Source organism: Malaclemys terrapin, chromosome 22, assembly GCF_027887155.1.
Source record: "Malaclemys terrapin pileata isolate rMalTer1 chromosome 22, rMalTer1.hap1, whole genome shotgun sequence".
NCBI classification, from domain to species: Eukaryota; Metazoa; Chordata; order Testudines; family Emydidae; genus Malaclemys; species Malaclemys terrapin.
In genome coordinates, this window is record NC_071526.1 from 9,227,380 (window position 1) to 9,246,906 (window position 19,527).

At 59.2% G+C, this 19,527-nt stretch overlaps 1 protein-coding gene across 1 annotated transcript; it reads right to left on the reverse strand.

Moving 5' to 3' along the window:
• Nucleotides 1-2,140: 2,140 nt before the first annotated feature.
• Nucleotides 2,141-17,951, reverse strand: LOC128827750 (digestive cysteine proteinase 2-like). The gene is made up of 11 exons (XM_054011837.1): nucleotides 17,825-17,951; nucleotides 15,282-15,341; nucleotides 13,035-13,127; nucleotides 12,310-12,482; nucleotides 8,994-9,237; nucleotides 7,612-7,807; nucleotides 6,508-6,701; nucleotides 4,693-4,784; nucleotides 4,176-4,337; nucleotides 3,331-3,520; nucleotides 2,141-2,811 (listed from the first exon to the last, which is right to left on the reverse strand). The coding sequence occupies exons 1-11, from the start codon at nucleotides 17,874-17,876 to the stop codon at nucleotides 2,624-2,626; spliced, it is 1,644 nt and encodes a 547-aa protein (XP_053867812.1). The 5' UTR covers nucleotides 17,877-17,951; the 3' UTR covers nucleotides 2,141-2,623.
• Between the last annotated feature and the right edge of the window lie 1,576 nt (nucleotides 17,952-19,527).

The window sequence follows — 19,527 nt, forward strand, 5'->3', positions numbered from 1 at the left end:
CCAGCTCACGCGTTTCCCCACGGAGGTGACTCTGGCCAGGGGGAAGCCACTTCCAGAAGTCCTGCCTTCCTGCTCACATCCCACGTCCGGCCACCGCTCCAGCTGGCTGGCTCTGACCCAGCGCTCGCGGGGTCAGCACGCCGGGCGTGTCGCGCTAGTCTCCAGCACGGCAATGGCAAAGACCCGGTGCCTGCTGTGTCTGTTACTTAGCGACCCTCTGTCACCATGGTAGTACCGGAGCTGCTGGGCTCGGGGCTTTATTACACTAGCCGCATTGAGCCACCGCTCAGCGCTGGAGGCAGCACGCAGGCCTGGGCCGGTCTCACCTGGGCTTCTTGCTCTGATGGTCTCATGCGATCCCTGCAAGCCACTGTCGCAGCTCCGGCAATGGGACTGCTGCGGCTGCCTGGTGTGACCCCCCACACACCTCCCACAGCAACGCAGAACTGGGCTGCAGAGTCCCGGTTGGTAGGCGAGCAACGCACCAGGCCAACGCCAGCACACGGCTGGGTGGAGCTCACGCAATCGCCCGCTGCTGCAGCCCCGCCACACCCATCGAGAGCCTGTTTTTCCATATGGAAGAAGAAGCCCCAGTCCTACGGTTCCGAGCCTCCCACGGTGCCGGAGCCTTGGTTCCCGCACTGATGCAGGAGCAGAACCTCACTCCTTGCTGTGGCCTGAGGCTTGCTGAAGGCGTGTCCCCTGCCTGCTGGGGCCCGTACAATGGGCTGGGTGCAGCCGCCTCCTCCTGACTGCGTCCTGGTCCTTATGCAAACGCCCCTGGCCAGGTTCCCCTGCAGACACGGGGCAACGCTAGCTCTTAGCGTGCCCGAGCAGCAAGCTAGCGGCTAGCTCTCCACCGCAGAGCGAACTCAGGCAATCCACGCTCACGTGGACTCCTCCTGGGTCAGCCTAAGCCAGAGAGCGCGGCCATGCCGCGCGTGTGCGAGCCGCTGGGGCGTCGTGCTAACATGAGCTGTAGCCATGCCCCCGGAGGGTGGGCTCTCGTGCGTGGACAGGACTCGAGTTGGGGTGACACCCACGTACACGGCAGCGAAGACGAGCCCTGAGAGTCTGGTCAGCGCCTCGGGGGCTGTTTGCAGGCCTAGCGAGGCCTGGCGGACCCACCCTGCTGGATCAGCCTCTAGGCCCTCCCAGGCCAGGATTCGGTCACAGGCAGGGGCCAGCCCCTCAGAGGAAGGTGTAAGAACCGCGGAGCAGCAGCTGTGGGAGAACCTGCTCCCCGCAGTAGGTCCCTCCCTGACCTCGATCACCTAGAAGCCGGCTCCAGCCCTGAAACGTGAGGTTTGGTTCCCCTTCCGCTGGCAGCGTTGGGGCTGTCACATGGTCCCACATCTGCCCTCCGCAGGCAGCGGTCCCCAGTTCTCCTAGGACACCCTCCCTCTAAGCCTTGGAGGGATGAAGCCGGTTTGCCAGGCCGAAGGCCACAGCTGGGTCTGCTCCCCCCAGGCTGGGGAGGCCTCGTTGGAGCTGCCCTGGGATGGGAGCTCAGCTCTGGGGAAAGGGGCAGCTGCTCCCCACATGCACTAGGGCAACTTGAGCCTCCCGCTCCCTCCTCTCTCCGCGGGGGAAAGGCTCCGTTCAAACCCCGGCTGCCAGCCTAGAGGAGGCTGGTGGGGCTGGGCCCCGTATGAACGGGTGGCACTTGAAGACTTCCCACCGTGGCTTGGCAGCAGGGAGGGGCACCCATGCTGCCCAGCCGTGAGCGCCACCTGAGCCTGGCAGGGAGGGGCCTTAGCGCCGGCTGGCTGGGCAGAAGGTCTGAGCTCACTGGCTGGCTGGCCCCAGGGAGGAAATGAAGATCAGCTGCTAACTGGAGGCAGCTGCCCCTGGCCTGGCCGTTCTTAGAGCAAGTGGGGTTCCCAGCACTGGCAGGAAGCCGCCCCTACAGCAGTGAGGACCCCTGCGTGCCCCCGGGGGCTATGCCAGCACCAGGAGAGCAGCTGCAGTGCAGGGGAGCCACCGCTGCCAGGTACTGAGGGAGAAGGAGGTTTGCTTTGGGGGTGAAGAGGAATATGACCTGATGGCTTTGGGGGGAGGCACCGGGGCAGCGTGCACGGGGTGTCCTGCCCCGATGGCAGTGGTCAGGAGCGCGCACAGAGCAGCGTGAAGCCAAACCGCCTTGTGAAGCAAGTGCACTTTAATTCGCCCAGCTGGTTTAAAAGAGAGACAGCACTTTCCCAGGGACTTTATTGCCAGCAGCGACGCGAGCAACTTCCTCTGCGTCCCTGTGGGCTTCTTTGGGCTGCTTGGTAGCCAGGCAGCCATCCTAGGGGGACAGTACAGGCAGCCCCTTTTTTCACACCTCTCCCCCTCCCCAAATTACCACCCCACCTTGATTGCTATGGTATGTTCCCACCATCCTCCCCCTGAGTGGCTGCTTTCCCTTTCACTCAGGGGCTTAGTGCCGTGAGGTTCCGAGGAACCGATTTGCTCCTGACGAGGGCCGAGGCACGGGGACCATATACATTCGCTTCTCCAGTGGGTGTCTCTGCTAGGATGAAATCCACACCGGCCTGCAAAGCAACAGCCCAGGCCCGGTGACCCTTGTGGGTGGGACGAGGATGGTGTAGGTGAGCCCAGCCTGGTTTGGCGCCGGGGGTCACTCCAGGATGGGGTAGGTGGCGTCCGTGGCTACCCCGCAATTGTTGTCTTTCATGGACATGAGGATGTAGCCGTCGTTACCCCAGTAGGTGGACCAGGAGTTCTTCACCAGCCAGTACAGCTCCCCTTGGAGCACACCGTAGCCGACAGCCAAGACCGCATGGTCCAAGTCACCTCTCTGGTTACCTAGAGGGGCCAAAATAGATATGAGCTGACGGCACTGCCCCGCTAGCCAGCTCATTAGTGACAGAACCAGGGCCTCGCTTCTCATCTGCACGTCTCAAAGCACTTTGCAGCAGTGGATAAGTGTTGTTATCCCCCCAGGTCAACCGAGGCACCGGGTTTACGTAACTAGCCCAAAATCACCTAGCAAATGAACAGCAGAGCTGGGACTAGAAACCGGGGGTTCCTCTGGTTTCGTTTCCTTTCATCAAAGCCTCCCCCGCCCCAAGGGAACCCTCCACATCTTGCTGAACTGGCTTGTTTGTCTGGTCTGAACGTATGCAGCTGGGAAAGGAGACGTGGCTGCCCCCTAGTGTCAGATCCCCTGCAATGCCCTCGTCAAGCCACAGGGGCTCCAGACTGCCGGTGGAGTCATTGTGTGGTAGCGTCCCAGGACTGCTGGACTTGGCCACCAGAAGCCAACTGCCCAGGGCCAGCCAAAGCCATCCCAGGAGCCGACGGGCCGGGAACAGCCACACTCACCACACTTGGGTTCATAGTAGACGCCGTTGGAGTAGAAGGAGAAGGACCGCTTGGAGGCATCGATGCTGACGGCCACGGGGCCGTTCTTGTAGATGGCGGCTTTCAGGGCCGTGATGTTACCCGAGGTGACGTTGACGTAGCCTTTCATTTTGCCCACCAGCTCGGACTTGTTGTAGTGGCACAAGCCGTTCTGCGACACAGATGGAAGGAGATGACAGCCACTCTTCTCCACCCCTGCACACACGAGCCAGGCCGGCCCCAGGAGCAGGGGGGTGGGGGCGCCTTGGCTGGTCAGACCAACGTGTGGACGCCCCTGGGCTCGGAGGAAGCCATCAGCGTCTCTGGCTGCTGGCGTGTCCAGTCTACGCATTAATGCCCCTATTTCCTTTCTGTGACCCCAATCAGCACTGTGCCCAAGTGCCTTCCCCCAACAGGCAAGGGAGTCTCACCCACATTGCACAGCCAGGGAAACTGAGGCACGGAACAAGGAAAGTGACTTGTCAGGTCTTCCAAGTCCCAGGCTAGTGCTTTACCAGGGCCATGCAACTGTAATTGGGGCCAGCAAGGGCATGTTGTTGGCAGTCCCAATGGCTGCTTTCCATGTGGATGCTGCACCCTGGTCACTGACTCTAAGCGGGGTCGCTGGAGCGGCCCCATGGGATAGAGCCCCAAAGCCCCTAGAGGTCTCGGCCCTGCTGGAGGCAGAATCTCCCCCTTCGTGGCAACCTGTTTTTGGCTCCCAGACCTGGAACACACGGGGAGGTTGAGTGGGACCAGAGCTCCCGTGCCAATGGAGCTGCTCCACGGGCACCTCTGGCAGCCAAGCCGGAGGGCGCCGCGCTCACCTGGCCTTTGTACGGGCCATAGGAATCGGTGCTGGCGATGCCTCCGTGCTTCTTGATCCACTCGTATGCACTCCACTCCTCGCCGCCGTCGCAGCCGTAGTTCCCGAAGCCCCAGGAGCAGTCGATCAGGACTTGCTGGGACAGCGGGGTCACCACTCCGGTCTGGGGAGGGAGGCAACCCAGGTCCTGAGCTGCAAAGCCACGGCCAGGCGGGGTGTTCCCAGCTCCGCCATCCCCACCTCCAGCCAGGCTGGAGCTACGGCTGGGCCTATGCAGGGGGGTCACCACAATATCCCTGGATCTTCCTAATTCAGCACAAAGACCGTTCCCACCCCTCCAGCTGCTGGAGCGTCCCCAATCCCCTCCCCACCCTTGTTCCGGGGCTGCCCAGCATTCTCTGGTGTGGCCGCGCCGTCCCGCTGGGGAGCCGGCGGGGCTGCCCGTGACACGTAGGCACGCAGCTCGTGCCCTCAGCAGAGCAGGCAATCTCCTCACCGGGAGGCGGGCGGGCTCTCACCTTGAGGAACAGGGCGCCCTCCATCGCCCCGGTGGCTGCAAAGCTCCAGCAGGAGCCGCACACGGCCTGGTCCTTCACTGGGGTCACCGCGCCTGGGGAGGGAGCGAGCGAGCGAGGGGTCAGGGACTGAGACATATTGGCCAGGTGCCTCCAGGAATCTCCATCTGGGGAGCTCTAATCCACCTGGTTCCCTCTCTGCCTGGCTCCCTCCTTCGCTGCCCAAGAGCTACCAATGTTCCCCTGTAATGCAGGGCGTAGAGTGCTGGAGACGGGAGTTTTAGCTTCTTGGGTCTGGTGCTTCCCTGGCCTGGGTGCTGACAGGCCCTCCTCTCCTGCCAGGGATCTCCACGCACTAACTAGCAGCCATGAATTAGGTCTCGCATGGCCCTGTGTGGCAGGGAAGTATCACCAGCTCCACTTTACAGATAGGGAAACTGAGGCAGAGCCTCGGTGACTTGCCACCGTCACATGGGGAGTCTGTGATGGGAGCAGAAGCCTTGTCACTTGCTGCCTATGTGAACCACAAGCCCCCAAGCTCCCGCTCATTTATGAGAGACTTAAATATGAGTCAACAGTGTGCCCTTGTTGCCAAGAAGACTAACAGCATTTTGGGCTGTATAAGTAGGAGCATTGCCAGCAGATTGAGGGACGTGATCATTCCCCTCTATTTGGCATTGGTGAGGCCTCATCTGGAGTACTGTGTCCAGTTTTGGGCTCCGCGCTACAAGGAGGATGTGGAAAAATTGGAAAGAGTCCAGCTGAGGGCAACAAAAATGATTAGGGGGCTGGAGCACATGACTTACGAGGAGAGGCTGAGGGAACTGGGATTGTTTAGTCTGCAGAAGAGAAGAATGAGGGGGGATTTGATAGCTGCTTCCAAAGAGGATGGATCTAGACTGTTCTCAGTGGTGGCAGATGACAGAACAAGGAGTAATGGTCTCAAGTTGCAGTGGGGGAGGTCTAGGTTGGATATTAGGAAAAACTTTTTCACTAGGAGGGTGGTGAAGCACTGGAATGGGTTACCTAGGGAGGTGGTGGAATCTCCTTCCTTAGAGGTTTTTAAGGTCAGGCTTGACAAAGCCCTGGGTGGGATGATTGAGTTGGGGATTGGTCCTGCTTTGAGCAGGGGGTTGGACTAGATACCTCCTGAGGTCCCTTCCAACCCTGATAGTCTGTGATTCTATGACTGGATCACAGGGTCACTCACCAGGCTGAAAAATGACCCCCCGTCTGTTCAGCTAATGGGGCTACAGCTTCTGGATGGCAGCACTACTGCAGTAAGACCAGCTTTGGCATCATTCGTTCCCCATTAATCCCTCCCTGAGGCATTCAGTCTGGTGCCCGCCCTGGGCCAGCCTGCTTGTCTCTCACGGGGTTTGCCCGCACAGCGCTGCACGGATGTCTGGGTAACAGTGGGACGCCAACCAATCCAGCCCGTAAGGCCGACGCCCTCAGAAGCGCCCTGTTTGGTTTTTTTCTTTCTGATTTTTGGAGTCTCAACTCGCGACCCATCAGGCCAAGTTCCAGACAGTGCTGTGCGAGTCCAGCTCCCGTTGACTTCCCCAGCAGCGGGAGGGGCGCGGGGGTGCTCCGCACCCGGACATATCGACCTTCGAGGTCCCACATTGGGCACCCAAACACGGACGCAACCAATTGCTCAAAAGTTTGGTAGTGTCCACAGCCCCTCGAGGGTTCGAGCCCTATGAGCAGCAGTGGGGTCCCTGTGCCAATGGGGTGGGGAAAGGGAGGCGGGAGGAGATGCTCCATCCGGACGGAGCTTTGTGCCCAGAAGCAGCCCCGTAACAACCCACTCACCGTACAGCCTCCAGTCCAGGATCTCGGGCAGGATGAGGCCAGTGTACAACTCCGATGGGAACGGCTGCCCGTTGTTGGGAGTCCCGTTCTTTAGTCGCCCCCGCAGCACGGCCATCTCCTCCGGGGTGCGGTCAGCCAGGTGGTTCAGCGCCAGCTTGTAGGACAAGTTGGCCCGATTCTTGGAGTGGACGAACCTGGGAGGGGATGGATGCCGTGAAGAGAGGGGGAGCTGGGCAGCTCTGGCTTCTGGGCACTGCTCTGCCCACCGGGCATAGAGAGCTCCTGCCGCCGCTCTACAGCCCTGGCGAAGGAATCCCTACCCACTGGGCACACCCACAGCGTGCTCCCCTGCGCAACAAGCAGATTAACCCTTAGCGCTCTGGTGCTGGCTCGAAGGGCAGCCAGGCGGCTTCGGGGGATGCCCAGTGCACGCAGGCTGTAACCCGGGAGGGCTCTGTGTGTTGGGGACAGGGGGAACCAAGTGATGCCAGCCTGAAAGGAAGCCAACAGACCAGCTCCCGCTTGCAACGTAGACATACCCCGAGGAGTTGAGATTGCAGCTCCTGGAGGCAGACCCAAGGGAGCGCTGCTGGAGCTAGATCAAAGCTAGCTCCAGGAACAGTCGCAGCGCACGGGCGGTGACCCACGCTGGCCTCCAGGCTGCAGCCCCGGCCGCGAGGACACTGGGCACGCACTTGAGCGGCCAGCGCGTCTCACCACCCTGCTGGACGCTGCTGGAGCTAGCTTTGAGCTAGCCGGAGGAGAGCTTAGCTTGGGGGTGTCCCCATGAGCTGCCAGCAGTGGAGACGTGCCCCCAGGCCCTGTGGGGGAGAAGCCTGGACTCCATTCTCCAGCCACCATCTAGACTCCACTGCTAGCCCAGGTGCTGCCAACTGAGGCCCATGTGGACAGGCCGTTCTCCATCACGTTCAAGGCCAGCTCAGGATGGTCCGTTCTGCAAGCAACCAAGGCAGAGCCAACTCCCTGGGGGACCCTCCGGCCTCCCTGACCCAGCAGAGATGCCGTTTCCTTCAGCGCACGATGCACCAGCTCTCTCCTCCTCCGTGACCCCGGGGCCCGCGCTGCCCCCGGGCAGCCCCGTACCTCATGTTGTGGGTGAAGGTGTGCTGCCTGTGCTCCATCTCCTGCTCGCTGTCGTAGCTCTTCTCGAATGACTTCCGGTAGTGGTGGAACACCTCGTGGGACCGGTCCTCCTGCCGCCCCACAAAGTCCTGCATGGGGTTGGCCAGGATCCAGCGCTCTGCTCCCAGCCCGGGGAGCTCCCCACAGGACTTCGTTCCTAGGGCACGAGCACAGGCAGCCGTCACCCCAAGACTCCCCCTGCCCCGTTAGACGCAACCTGTACAAGAGGCTTCAGTGATTGCTCTGATGCCTGCAGGGGCGGGTGGACCGAAGCTCTCCCAACTGCCCAAGCTGCACGGGGCTTTGCCTCTCTGCAGGACGCTTTCCCCATGGACTGCTCCTCACTCCCTTCGAGGGCTGGCTCAGACGAGGCTGCAGGCCCCCACCTCTCACCAATGCTAGTGCCATGTTCACTGCTCAGGGCCCAGTGGGGAGCGGGCAACGTCCTGCTGCCAGAGCTCTACAGTGATCATTAGATCCCCTCCCCGCCTCGCCCCGAGGAGCTGGGAGATCCCCTCCTCTCTCTACCCCGACTTTCCTAGCAGGCAGCCTCCATCTTCTGCCTGCAGACGCCTGTCACAGCCACATGCTGGTTCGGCCTCTCATGGACCTGCCCGACCTCCCATTCTCCCCTGGCTGGCCTCAGGGTTGGATGCAAAGAGAAGACACTCGGCACCGGATCTTGGCCCTTCCAGATGCCACGGGCCATGCTATGCCAGCAGGGCTCCCACAGAACCGGGCTACCTCGCAGAGAGACCCAGATCAGCTGCGAACCTTATCACCCGCACTGGCTTAGCTGCTGGGTCCCCAGCCAGCCACCAGTGGAAACATCTGAGAGCGGGCAGCGGCCCCCCAGCCCGTTTGTCTCCGACACGTGGCTGAACTGCCCTTGCCCAATGTCTGTCTGGAGCCGGAGATGGGCGAGGGGGCTAGTTTCCCTGCCCCGCCCCTGAGCGCCTCTGTCGAAATAGTTTCACTGCTGCTTCTGGGCACCTCCTGAATCTGACATCAGGCTCTCCCAGGGCAACAGGACGTAGGGCACCGCCCACCACTTCCTCTCTGCCCTGGGCTTCTTGAGGTCAATTCCTGACTCTGCCACATTTGGGGCAGGCCACATTCTCTCGCTGTGCCTCGGTTCCTAATCCTCCGCTCGGATCCCTTCCTCCCCTTCTGTCTACGTCCCCGTCAGGGCCGGGCGGGTGTCTGCACACGTCTTGGTGCAGCCCCTAGTGCGAAGGGACCTGCTCCCAGTTGAATGCTATTGCAGTACAGAGAAGAGGCTTGTCTCGGGCAGGGATAAATGCTGGCCCAGGGATGGAGAGAACCCGCCAGGCCCGCCTTACTGTTGATGGGGAGGTCGAAGACAGAGGCCGGGTAGCTGTTGGTGAAGTCGCTGTAGTCGATCTCGTATTTGTCGTAGTGGGAGCCCAGCACGCTGTTGTAACCCCGCATCTCATAGTGGACGGGGGACGAGCCGCAGCTGGTGTTGGTCACCCACAAGGTGTAGATGTTCTTCTTCTTGCCCCAGTCGGTCACATCCTGCCACACGCTGCAGTACTGCCCTTTGAAGTACTCCTCCCGCAGGAACTGGGGAAGCAATGGAGGGGAGCCGGAGTTAGGCCCGGTGGCTCTTTCCAGCGCTCTGCTGGTGGGACTGACCCACACTGCCCACAGCACCTCTTTCCCGCCACGAGGCAGCTGGTGCGAATCCAGCCCCGAGCCTTGCCTTAGGAGATGCCGCCCGGTGCACGGAGGTCATAGGGCTAGGCACTAGCTGCAGACCCAGGCTTGTCTCATCTCCTTGCCCTGTCCCCGGAGAGGGATGTTTAGTTGGGCTCTTGGGGGCAGGGATTGTCTCTTGTTTGGTGTCTGTCCAGTGCCTAGCGCAGCTGGGGCCTGGTCCGTGACTGGAGCTCCTAGGTCAGCTGCTACCATCCTACATAATAAATAATTTCCAGCGTGCTTCCTGCACCCGCATCCTTCATTCATGGAGCTAAAACCTCCTCAGCCACCATCAGAAAAGTCCTTCTGGCTTCCCAGATCCCCAGGGCGACCCCTCCCCCATCCTCCCTTCCAACCCAGTCCTCCCTTGTCTACCTCTGGCTATGCCCTCCGCAAGCTGCCTCCTCCATTCCCATGGTCTCGGCGGCCATCTCCCATGTCCTCTCTGCTAGCAGGGCCAGCTGCATGAAGTTCTTCTTCAGACTGCGTGTTGATGGGCCTGCCTCCAAGTGAAGCGCTAGTCTTGAGTGATGCAAAGGCTAGCATTGGGGGGGTCCCCTGTCCCCTGGCTCTCAGTGCCCCCCTGTCAAATTCAGACCATTTGCAAACCAGACGATTTCTTACTGCCAACCCTGGGATCTGAGAGTCAAGCTGAGTCCTTTCCTTCTGCAGCATCAGCCCAATTATAAGGCTCCTGCCCCCAGTAATATCTGGGTGACCCCCTGGGGATTGCACAGGCGGAACCTGGAATTTAGTTAGTAATGCTGTCAATGCACGAGACAGAACAGAATCCGGCTCCTTCTCCTAGAGCTGGGCTGGCTCTGCAGAGCTCGCGGGCCGTGAACGTGGCTTTGGGTCATTCAACGTGGCCTCTGACTAGATACAGTGAGCAGCTGTGTTATTGGCCCTGGTATTCCTGAAGCACCCAGTGGCTCCAGGCAAGCCTCAGGCCCCACTGTGGTAGGCATTGCACCACACGCATCACAAGGAGACGGGCCTCGCTCCAAAGAACTCCCAGTCTGAGGACAGGTGCAGAGAAGGGCGACTAGGATGATCCGAGGAATGGATCATGTCTTATGAAAGGAGACTCAAAGAGCTTGGCTTGTTTAGCCTAACCAGAAGAAGGCTGAGGGGAGATATGATTGCTCTCTATAAATATATCAGAGGGATAAATACCAGGGAGGGAGAGGAATTATTTAAGCTCAGTACCAATGTGGACACAAGAACAAATGGACATAAACTGGCCATCAGGAAGTTTAGACTTGAAATTAGATGAAGGTTTCTAACCATCAGAGGAGTGAAGTTCTGGAACAGCCTTCCAAGGGGAGCAGTGGGGGCAAAAGACAGATCTGGCTTCAAGACTAAGCTTGATAAGTTTATGGAGAGGATGGTATGATGGGACAGCCTAATTTTGGCAATTAATTCACTTTGATTATTAGCAGGTAAATATGCCCGATGGGATGTTAGATGAGGTGGGATCTGAGTTACCACAGAGAATTCTTTCCTGGGTGCTGGCTGGTGAGTCTTGCCCACATGCTCAGGGTTTAGCTGATCGCCATATCTGGGGTCGGGAAGGAATTTTCCTCCAGGGCAGATTGGCAGAGACCCTGGAGGTTTTTCGCCTTCCTCTGCAGCATGGGGCACGGGTCACTTGCTGGAGGATTCTCTGCACCTTGAGGTCTTTAAACCACAATTTGAGGACTTCAATAACTCAGACATAGGTTAGGAGTTTGTTACAGGAGTGGGTGGGTGAGATTCTGTGGCCTGCGTTGTGCAGGTCAGACTAGATGATCATAATGGTCCCTTCTGACCTTAAAGTCTATGAGTCTGTGAGTACGAGTTTGAATCTTTCCACAGCCCCGTTCCTCAGGGAGCTGCGTTAAGCAAGTAGCCGTATATCCGTGAATTTTCCCCATACGCCCAGGCCTTTTAAACAGCCATTGCCAAATGATCATCCGGGCGAAGCAGATTTCAGTTTTCATTCAGAGTCCGGGACATGTGAAAGCAACTTTGCCCAACGCCCACAACGGGAAGCTCTCGGTAGCAGGCAGCTGAGTCACCACCCGGGCTCGCCCAAGCTGCCACCTCGTTGCAGTAAGGACTAGTTGCAACAAATCTCCCAGGGTTGGGAAGGGAGAAGAGATTCTCGGCCAGCACTTCCCAGGCTCACCTCCTTCTGCAGGGTCTGGCTGGCCAGGCAACCCCCCTGCTCTGATTGAGGCCATCCATTTCTGACACCGCTAACAACCACACTGGGCTCCTTGGCTTACTGTGCTGTTTTTGTGCTGCTTAGACACGGGGCTTCCCCAGAGGGCATGGAACTGGTTCTGCCAGCTCTTATGCTTCCTGGCTTTCAGCAGGGGATGGAGAGGAGTGGGCCGAGTGTAAAACATGCCACCAATCTCTACCTGGAATGTCCCCAGGGATATTCAGCTAGGGTTAGAGCAGCCCTGAGGCTGCTCTAAACTGCTCCAAGTATTGGGAGAGAGAATTGGGGAGCTGTAACAGGCCACCTTCCCGGCTGCACCCCACAGCGGGGATCTGGGAAGCTACGTGAAGTGTATGCATGAACCTTCACCAGCCAGGAGAGGCCAGGAAGAACACTGAAAGACACAGGGACTCAAGCAAGGAGACAGAGACTTGGCATTTACCGATAAGCTATTGAACAACTGTCTGCGGCTTCCCACATACCTGTAAGGAGGAGGCATGCAAGGCGTGGGCAGGCCAACTGTCAGGCGCTGTCTACAATGCCACATGGGCTGGAGATCGGAATGGGGCTAACGGTTCTCTCAGTTACAGTGAACCCAATCGCGGCTGTGACCCGGCCAAGCTGCTGTCAGTCTGGGTCTGAGTCACGCTGGCTGAGGGTCTGGCCCAGTGCCTGGTGTCCTGCGCTCCTCCCCCGTCCCGCCCAGATCCCCGGCGGAAGGGGCTCACCTTGAAGCCATGTGTGTGGGGAAAGACGCTCTGCGGCTTGACCAGCTTCTCTTTCGTGCCATTGAGCTGGAAGCACTTCAAGACGTTCACCTCCGTCTCAGTAGTTTCCGGCGTAATCTTGTAGCTGGTACCGTACGGCTTCACCGATCCCAACTGGTAAGTTATCACCTGCCCTGCAAGGCAGGAAGGGAAAATAGAGGCAGGCAGTTTCTACGTAGGGCTGCTCTTAAGAGTTCTCCACCCTCCTCCCACAGAGCACCGACTGAGGGGGTGGGATCCTGCTTCCCCCCCAGGATAGGAGATGCCACGCTGCCCTGAGTCACGGGCGTGGTCGTTGGGTCTGGGAGAGCCAGGCACCGCATGCAGGTGACAATAGGAAATGTCACTCGAGGACCCTGCACTTCCACTGTTTCATCCTCGGTACGTGACGTCCACGTTGCTGTCCAAATCCACCCAGTCGTCCAAGCAGAGGCAACCCGTGCCTGACCGATAGCGGGACTGAGCAGCCCATCTGCAACGGTTCTCAGCCTCGACTTCTTCGCCCACGGCCGCAACTCCTGAGCTAACCCAGCCAGCCCCTTGCATGAGCAGGAGATGGTGTCACCCCAGACTTGGCACGTGACAAGTTCTGCCCTTTGGCTGAACCACCCATCGGCACATCCCGCTCTACAGACCCCCAGGAGACTCTCTCTGGTCCTCCTCCCGCAAGGACCCCGGCAGCTTACCGTGGTAGTACTGAATCCGGCTCTTTCCTCCGCTCAGGTTGTACCAGGCTTCGAAGGGCTCCTCGATTTCGGCGTAAGGCAGGCTGATGACTCCTGCATCACACGAGGAACAGATGAGTCAGTGTCTTTTCCTTGGAGTCGGGGGACAAGGGCACATCTGTAGCTAGCGGAGATTCCCCGGGAGAACGCAGACTTCTACCCGGCCCCTTTAGCCGACACGGGTGACAAGGGTGAGCCTGTCGCGCCGATGTACAGCTCGAAAGCACAGGCGTGCGTGCGCACCTCGCTTTGCTGCTCTCTGGACGAGGTGCCTGGGGGAGCTTAGCGGAACGTGCTGGGCTCTGCAAGGTGCAGAGCACGTGCTTGAGAATTGTCATAAATCAGTGCAAGCCTCCGACCAGCTGTCCCCACTGCCCTAAGCCAGTGGGCCCCAAAGTGTCGGGTGCACCCGCCTGGGGGTGCGCAGAGGAATGTTCAGGGGGCATGTGGCGGGGCCCAGGCCAGCCCCTCTGGGGGGCAGGGAGGGAGCCTCAGACCAGTTCCAACACCAGCCACAACTCTGTTCCGCCTCCAGCCCAGCTCTTCCCTCATTCCCTCTCCACCTCTAGCCCCAGCTCCCCTCCCACCCCCAGTTCTGCCCCCAACTCCACCTTCAGCCCCCACTGCTCTGCTGAGGAAGCCTTGGCTATGCAGTAATGAGGGGACGGGGGGCGCGGACAGATTCCATTACTGGTAAGGGAGGGCACGACAGGAAAAGTTTGGGCACCGTTGCCCTAAGCTATGGTGGGTGGATTTGCCAGATCACCCGGAGGAAGCTCCGACGCTCCAAACACGTCAGGAATATGGCTGCGCTTTGAACTGGAGGAGAAATCCTCAGGCGAGCTCTGACCTCGTGCGCTGAAACCAGAGCCCAGCCGCAGCAGGGGCTAGCTACCCCGAGTGTGCAGCTCTGGGGAGGTGCCCGCTTCAGTCGGGTTTATTTCTAGGGCGACCAGACAGCAAGTGTGAAAAATCGGGATGGGGGTGGGGGGGTAATAGGAGCCTATATAAGAAAAAGACCCAAAAATTGGGACTGTCCCTATAAAAGCGGGACATCTGGTCACCCTATTTATTTCTGGGAACCTGGGAGTGAGACTAGATGCCACGCTATGGGGCTGAGCATTTCCTGACGGCTCTGGAGCCGGCTCTCACTCCCTGGGGTTCAGAGTCACGGTCACCCCTGGGCTAAGCTGTCTATGGAGTCGAGCTCATTCCCGCCAGCGATGGATGGTTCCTGGGGGCTCTGTAGGTCACTCAAGTTCCTCCATGCCCAGCACAACACAGAATCCTGGGCATGGATTATGCCTTGAACCCAGGCTAAGTGAACATTAGAGAGGCCCCCCCCCAGTGCTGCCAGCTCACACCCTTGGTTTCTTGGGCTTGTAATTGCCATGCGAATTTATCCAGAGCAAGCACTCGGTGTGAGGCTCTCGCTGGGGGCGATCGGTGTGTGTCGAAAGGCCAAGCTCTGCTGTTGGAGGGATAATCATAGGAAGCTAGACATTAAAGTGCAGCTTTGTTGTTGAAGAGGGTTTGTGCAGGCAACGTGCGGCCCAAGCAGCCGGCTTGCCAAAAGCCACGCCATTGAGAAAGCCGCAGCCTCTCCGCAGAGGCCCGGTCTCAAGACATTCTTCTGCCTTGAGTCTAGAACAATCATTCTCATTCTTTTGTTTGTTGGTAACACACCCATAGTGTACTGGGCGCAGGCCCCACACAGCCAGGAAAACACAATCCCTGCCCCAGGACCTTCCAGTCTGAGGAAACCAGCCAAACTGGAACCCTGCAGGAGAGGAACGCGGGCCCGGATCCTCAGACGTATTTAGGTTCCTGCTGTCCATTGGAAGTTAGGAGCGTAAATGCCTCTGAGGATGTGTGCCCCGGTGCTCCGGAGCGTGGCTGGGTGCCAAGCTCTGTTTGCTAGGAGAACTGGGACTTGATGGAGTTCCTGGGTCGAGCTCTCCTGTGTTCGTCTGTTTTTTTTTGCCTGGGAAGGGCAGATCAGATCTAAGGCGTCAATTAACCTCAGCAACAATTAGCCCTACACAGCTTTGCATAACTGCACCGGGCACACCTGTGACTCTGTCGGGTTGGGAGGAGGCCTATCTCCGGCTTCTGGCTACAGGGAGGGGTACACTTCAGTCTGGTCACACACACACGCACGCACGGTTGGTGCCCATCCGGCCCTGAGTTGTACAGCGAGACTGTTACCTTTGACATGGTAGATATCTCCAAATTCAGGGATTTTGCTTAACACTTTGCAGCGTTCTCCTGAAAGAAAAGAAAGACAGAGGTATGGAGCTGGCCCTGGCCTGCTAACATAGCCACCGTGTTCCCCCTGTTGGAGGGCTCCAGTTACACCCGAGGGCCAGTTTCAGACCTGGGGCTGGTGGGTGCAGTGCCATGGACTTCAGTGGAGTTGCAGCTCTCGAAATCGCTGTCGGGGTTTGCATGGAGCACTCACTCCAGCGAGGCTGGGTAAGATAGTGGTGACAAGCCAGCAGGCCCTGGGCCCTGTCCTGTACTGGTGGGAGCAACCTAAAATCAAGGCACTGAGATGCAAAGGTGAGGTACATAAGTGAGCTGTCTGCGCTGCATGGGTATCAGTACGCAGTCCCCCAAAGTCTGGTCCCAGAGTACACTGGGACGCAGGCTGGGTACCTGGGGGGGGATGTCCCCAGAACCCTACACCTGGCGCTTGCCCCCCGCAGCGGTGTTGTGTCTGCGCACGCTTGCCCTCTCCTAGGAACAGGTGACTGCTGCCGGGTCTGCAGCCGACTCACTGCAGCTGGGCAACGCTAGCGTCCGCCGGCGGTGTGCAGATGGCATGTCCTTGCGGGAGGCCCCGTCAGTCACACAAGGTGAGACGGGACCGCCAGGGTTAGCTAGTCTAACCCCACGCCAAGAGGCTGGGTTTGTGGTGTCTAAACCACCCAAGGCAGACGGCTACCCAGCCGCCTTTGGAAAACCTCCAGCGAAGGCACTTCCACAACCGCCCGAGGCGTCGGTTCCGCTGTCCTTACCGTTCGGAAGTCTTGCCTGAGATTTTAATCTAAATCTGCTGTGCTGTAGTTTGAACCCGTCGGCTCTTGTCCTGCCCTCCGTGGCAAGAGAGAACAACTTTCCTCCATCTATTTTCATGGCAGCCTTTCAAATATTTGAAGACCGCTCTCATGTCCCCCCTTTACTCTCCTCTTTTCCAAACTAAACATGCCCCGTTCCTTCAGCCTTTGATCCGCTGCCTTATTCCATCCCTTCCATCAGCTTCCTCGCTTGCCCCCGGATCCTCGCCAGCTTCTCTCCGTACTGCATGGCCGACCAAAAAAGATTTGGCCAAGATTTCCACAGGGGAGTGCCTGATGCCACGCTCCTACATGCATACTTAGGCACCTCTGTAAAAGGGTTTGGGTCTCAAAAGTGACGAGTGCCCACCAGTTCCCACTGGCCACGCTGGGCTAGGGTGACCAGACAGCAAGTGTGAAAAATTGGGACAGGGGGTGGGCGGTAATAGGAGCCTATATAAGAAAAAAGCTCCAAAAATCGGGACTGTCCCTATAAAATCGGGACACCTGGTCACTCTACGCTGGGCGGCACCGGGTTGCATTAGGGGGGCCGGGAAGGTGTGGTCCCATGGCCTACGCCGTTGCCCTGTGCGTTGCATAGGTCAGGATTTGATCCTCACAGTTTAAGACACATCACATGCTTCCCCTCCTTTACCCCAGGGGACGTGGGCGTGCAGGCAGGAGCTCTGCTCCCCAACAATTTGGCTGGGGTTTACTCATCAGCTGCAGGCTAAAAAGCCAACACACCCTGTGTTTTAAGGAGCTCGTCTTTTCCCTCATGTCAGCATCTTCCTTGGAGGAGGACAGGTCCTTAAATTGGAGGGGTAACCGCAGCCTGTCTGGAAGCAACGCCCCCCATTTGCAGAGCACCCCATGGTGCCCTCTGCTCCCTCCACCCTTTGGTCCCCCAAATGAGGCTGGGGGGCCGAGAGGAAAGGCAGCTGGCACGTGGCACAGAGAGAAGGTGGCCCATGGCCCTCCGCTAGGGTGACCAGACCGCAAATGTGAAAAATCGGGACGGGAGTGGGGGGTAATAGGAACCTATATAAGAAAAAGACCCCAAAATCGGGACTGTCCCTATAAAATTGGGACATCTGGTCACCCTACCCTCCGCTTCTCTGGGTAAGAGCAGTGCCTAGGGGCTAGCACATCACGCAGGATCCAGGCTCTGCTAGAGTGTGCAAAGCCCGAAGAAGGAAGCTGCCTTTCCCCTGACGCCCCTCCCTGGCGGTGATGCTGGGCGGCCGGGGGGGGGGGGGGAGAAGCAGGTGGCTCTGTGCCACTTTTGCCAGTTTCACTGGGCACAGCCAAGCGTCCCAGATACTCTGCACCATCCAGGTGAGGATCTCCAAGCGCTTCACAGAGCGTAGCCTCACACACTGGCGTGGAAGATCAGTATGGTTCTCTCCTGGGGAAACTGAGGTCCAGAAAGGGGAAGTGACTTCCCAAGGGTCACGGGGGAAGCCTCAGTCTCAGCCCTATGCCCTCAGCACCCCCACATTCTTCCTCCCAAGCAGGCGGAGGAGAGGCACTCAGGTAGCCCTACCGGTTCCCCTGCTCCCATCACCTGTCGCCTTCCACCTGCTCCCAATTGGCAGGGAGCAAACGTTCTCCCTGTAACATCATCCCTCGGGGCTGCGGCAGCTCCACTCTCCCCAGCTCCAGCTTAGCTGGTTGCAGAGACAGACTCACCTGCGACCGAGCTCCACAGTGCGACGAGCAGAGCCCACTGGAGCGCCCCCATCCTCGCAGCTCCCTGCTCAACCTGCCCTGGGCTGCAGCCGTCTGAGCAGCAGCTCCAAGCACCCCCTTTAAACGGTGCTGGCAAGACCAGGAACTCAGGGAGCCAATGGCCACGGCCAGGCCCTGCCCAGAGGAGGGGAAGGAGCCTGTCTGCAAACAGCTCATTTGCTGGTGCCTCCAGTGCTGGGAAGGGTGGATCGGGCGAAAGAGGGAGGAGTGGGGAGGTGAAATGAAAGGGCGAGAGCGGATCCTAGCTCCGGCAGGAAGAAGAGCGGAGGCATGGAGGGGAGCAGAGGACATGAGTGCTCAGTGCTGCAAGGGGCAGTGGGTGCAAGGGTGGGAGGGTGAGTCAGAGCAGGGGTGAGGGGGCTAGTCGGGGCCTCGGTGGTGGGGCAGCCCTGCTACAGACAGGCCTGGCAACGCGTTTGCAAGATTGAACTTGCTGACTCGGCTTAGCAGCCCTGTTGTGCCCATGTGGAGCGGGGCTGCAGGTCAGGCCTGAGGGGCGTTGGCAGAGCTGTGTGGGCCCAGGACTGGAATAGCAGGGGGCTGCGGAGCAGGAGCGAGGGGTGGGAGGAAGCCAAGGAGGCTGTGACTCAAGACCAAAATTCCAGGCATCTCCTGCAGCCCCGTGCAGCCTTTCCTGCCTCCGAGCTGAGCCAGGCGTCTCTTACAGCGGGCTTTTTGGCACGTGGGCCGATCGGCTTCAGAGCCAGCCGGCCCAGCCCCTAGAGCCTGGGTCAGACTGACTCACACCTGGGCACTTCAAGCTGCTTTTCCAGCCAGCTTGGACCTGTCACGAAGGTCTTCTCCCCCTACCCCCCTGGTCAGAATTTCACCTGCCACGTCAGGTGTTCAAGCCCCACTCTGGGGTCTGGGGGAAGGTGACGCGACTCATGCGGGGGGGTGACTTTACTGCAAAGTAAAACTAGTTGATCCTAGTTGAGATCCTAGATGATTGATGTGGCCACTAAAGGCAACGGGACTGGCCCAGAACAAGGACCCCACGCAGCTGGTGGGCCAAGGCAAGACCAGGCAGGCTAGGGAAGGGTCCCGGGGGCTGCACCGCGTGCCAAGGAAGACCAGGAGGGAATAGAGCTCTCAGCAGAAATGGCAGCTCCCCCTTATGACCCTGCAACAAGGCCCTTGTCCTCCCCGTGCGTGCAGGGTCTAGGCTGCCTGCTGTGGGAACGCAGCCGGTGGGAATCTTAGGCACCAGGGAGAACCCATGACTGAGGAATCAGGCAGGACTATCGAGTCTGGCTCTGTGCAGGAGAGGCCAGGGATGGACACTCCAGAGCCTGGCAGAGGGGAAAGAGCAGAGGCCCAGGGGAGCCTGGTGGCCTGTGCAGAGCTGGGCAGGACCCAGCCCCACAGGGGGCCAGGGTGGGGAGAGGCATTGCAGCCCCGAGATCAGGGTGATGGGTGTGTCCATGAAAGGGCCAGAAAGGACGAAAAAGACCTAACGCTGCTTTGTGTTAATAAACCAGGAGGGCGCCTGGCATTGGAATGGCAGCTGTGTGGGGGCTGCGTGACGGTTGTCAACTGGGCAAGGGGCCTGGCTTCACAAATGAGCTTCTCCCTCCCCAAGGCTGGGGGCCAGGACTGAAGGAGGGTCGGCAGGAGTCACTGCAGCTGGAAGTAAAGAGCCA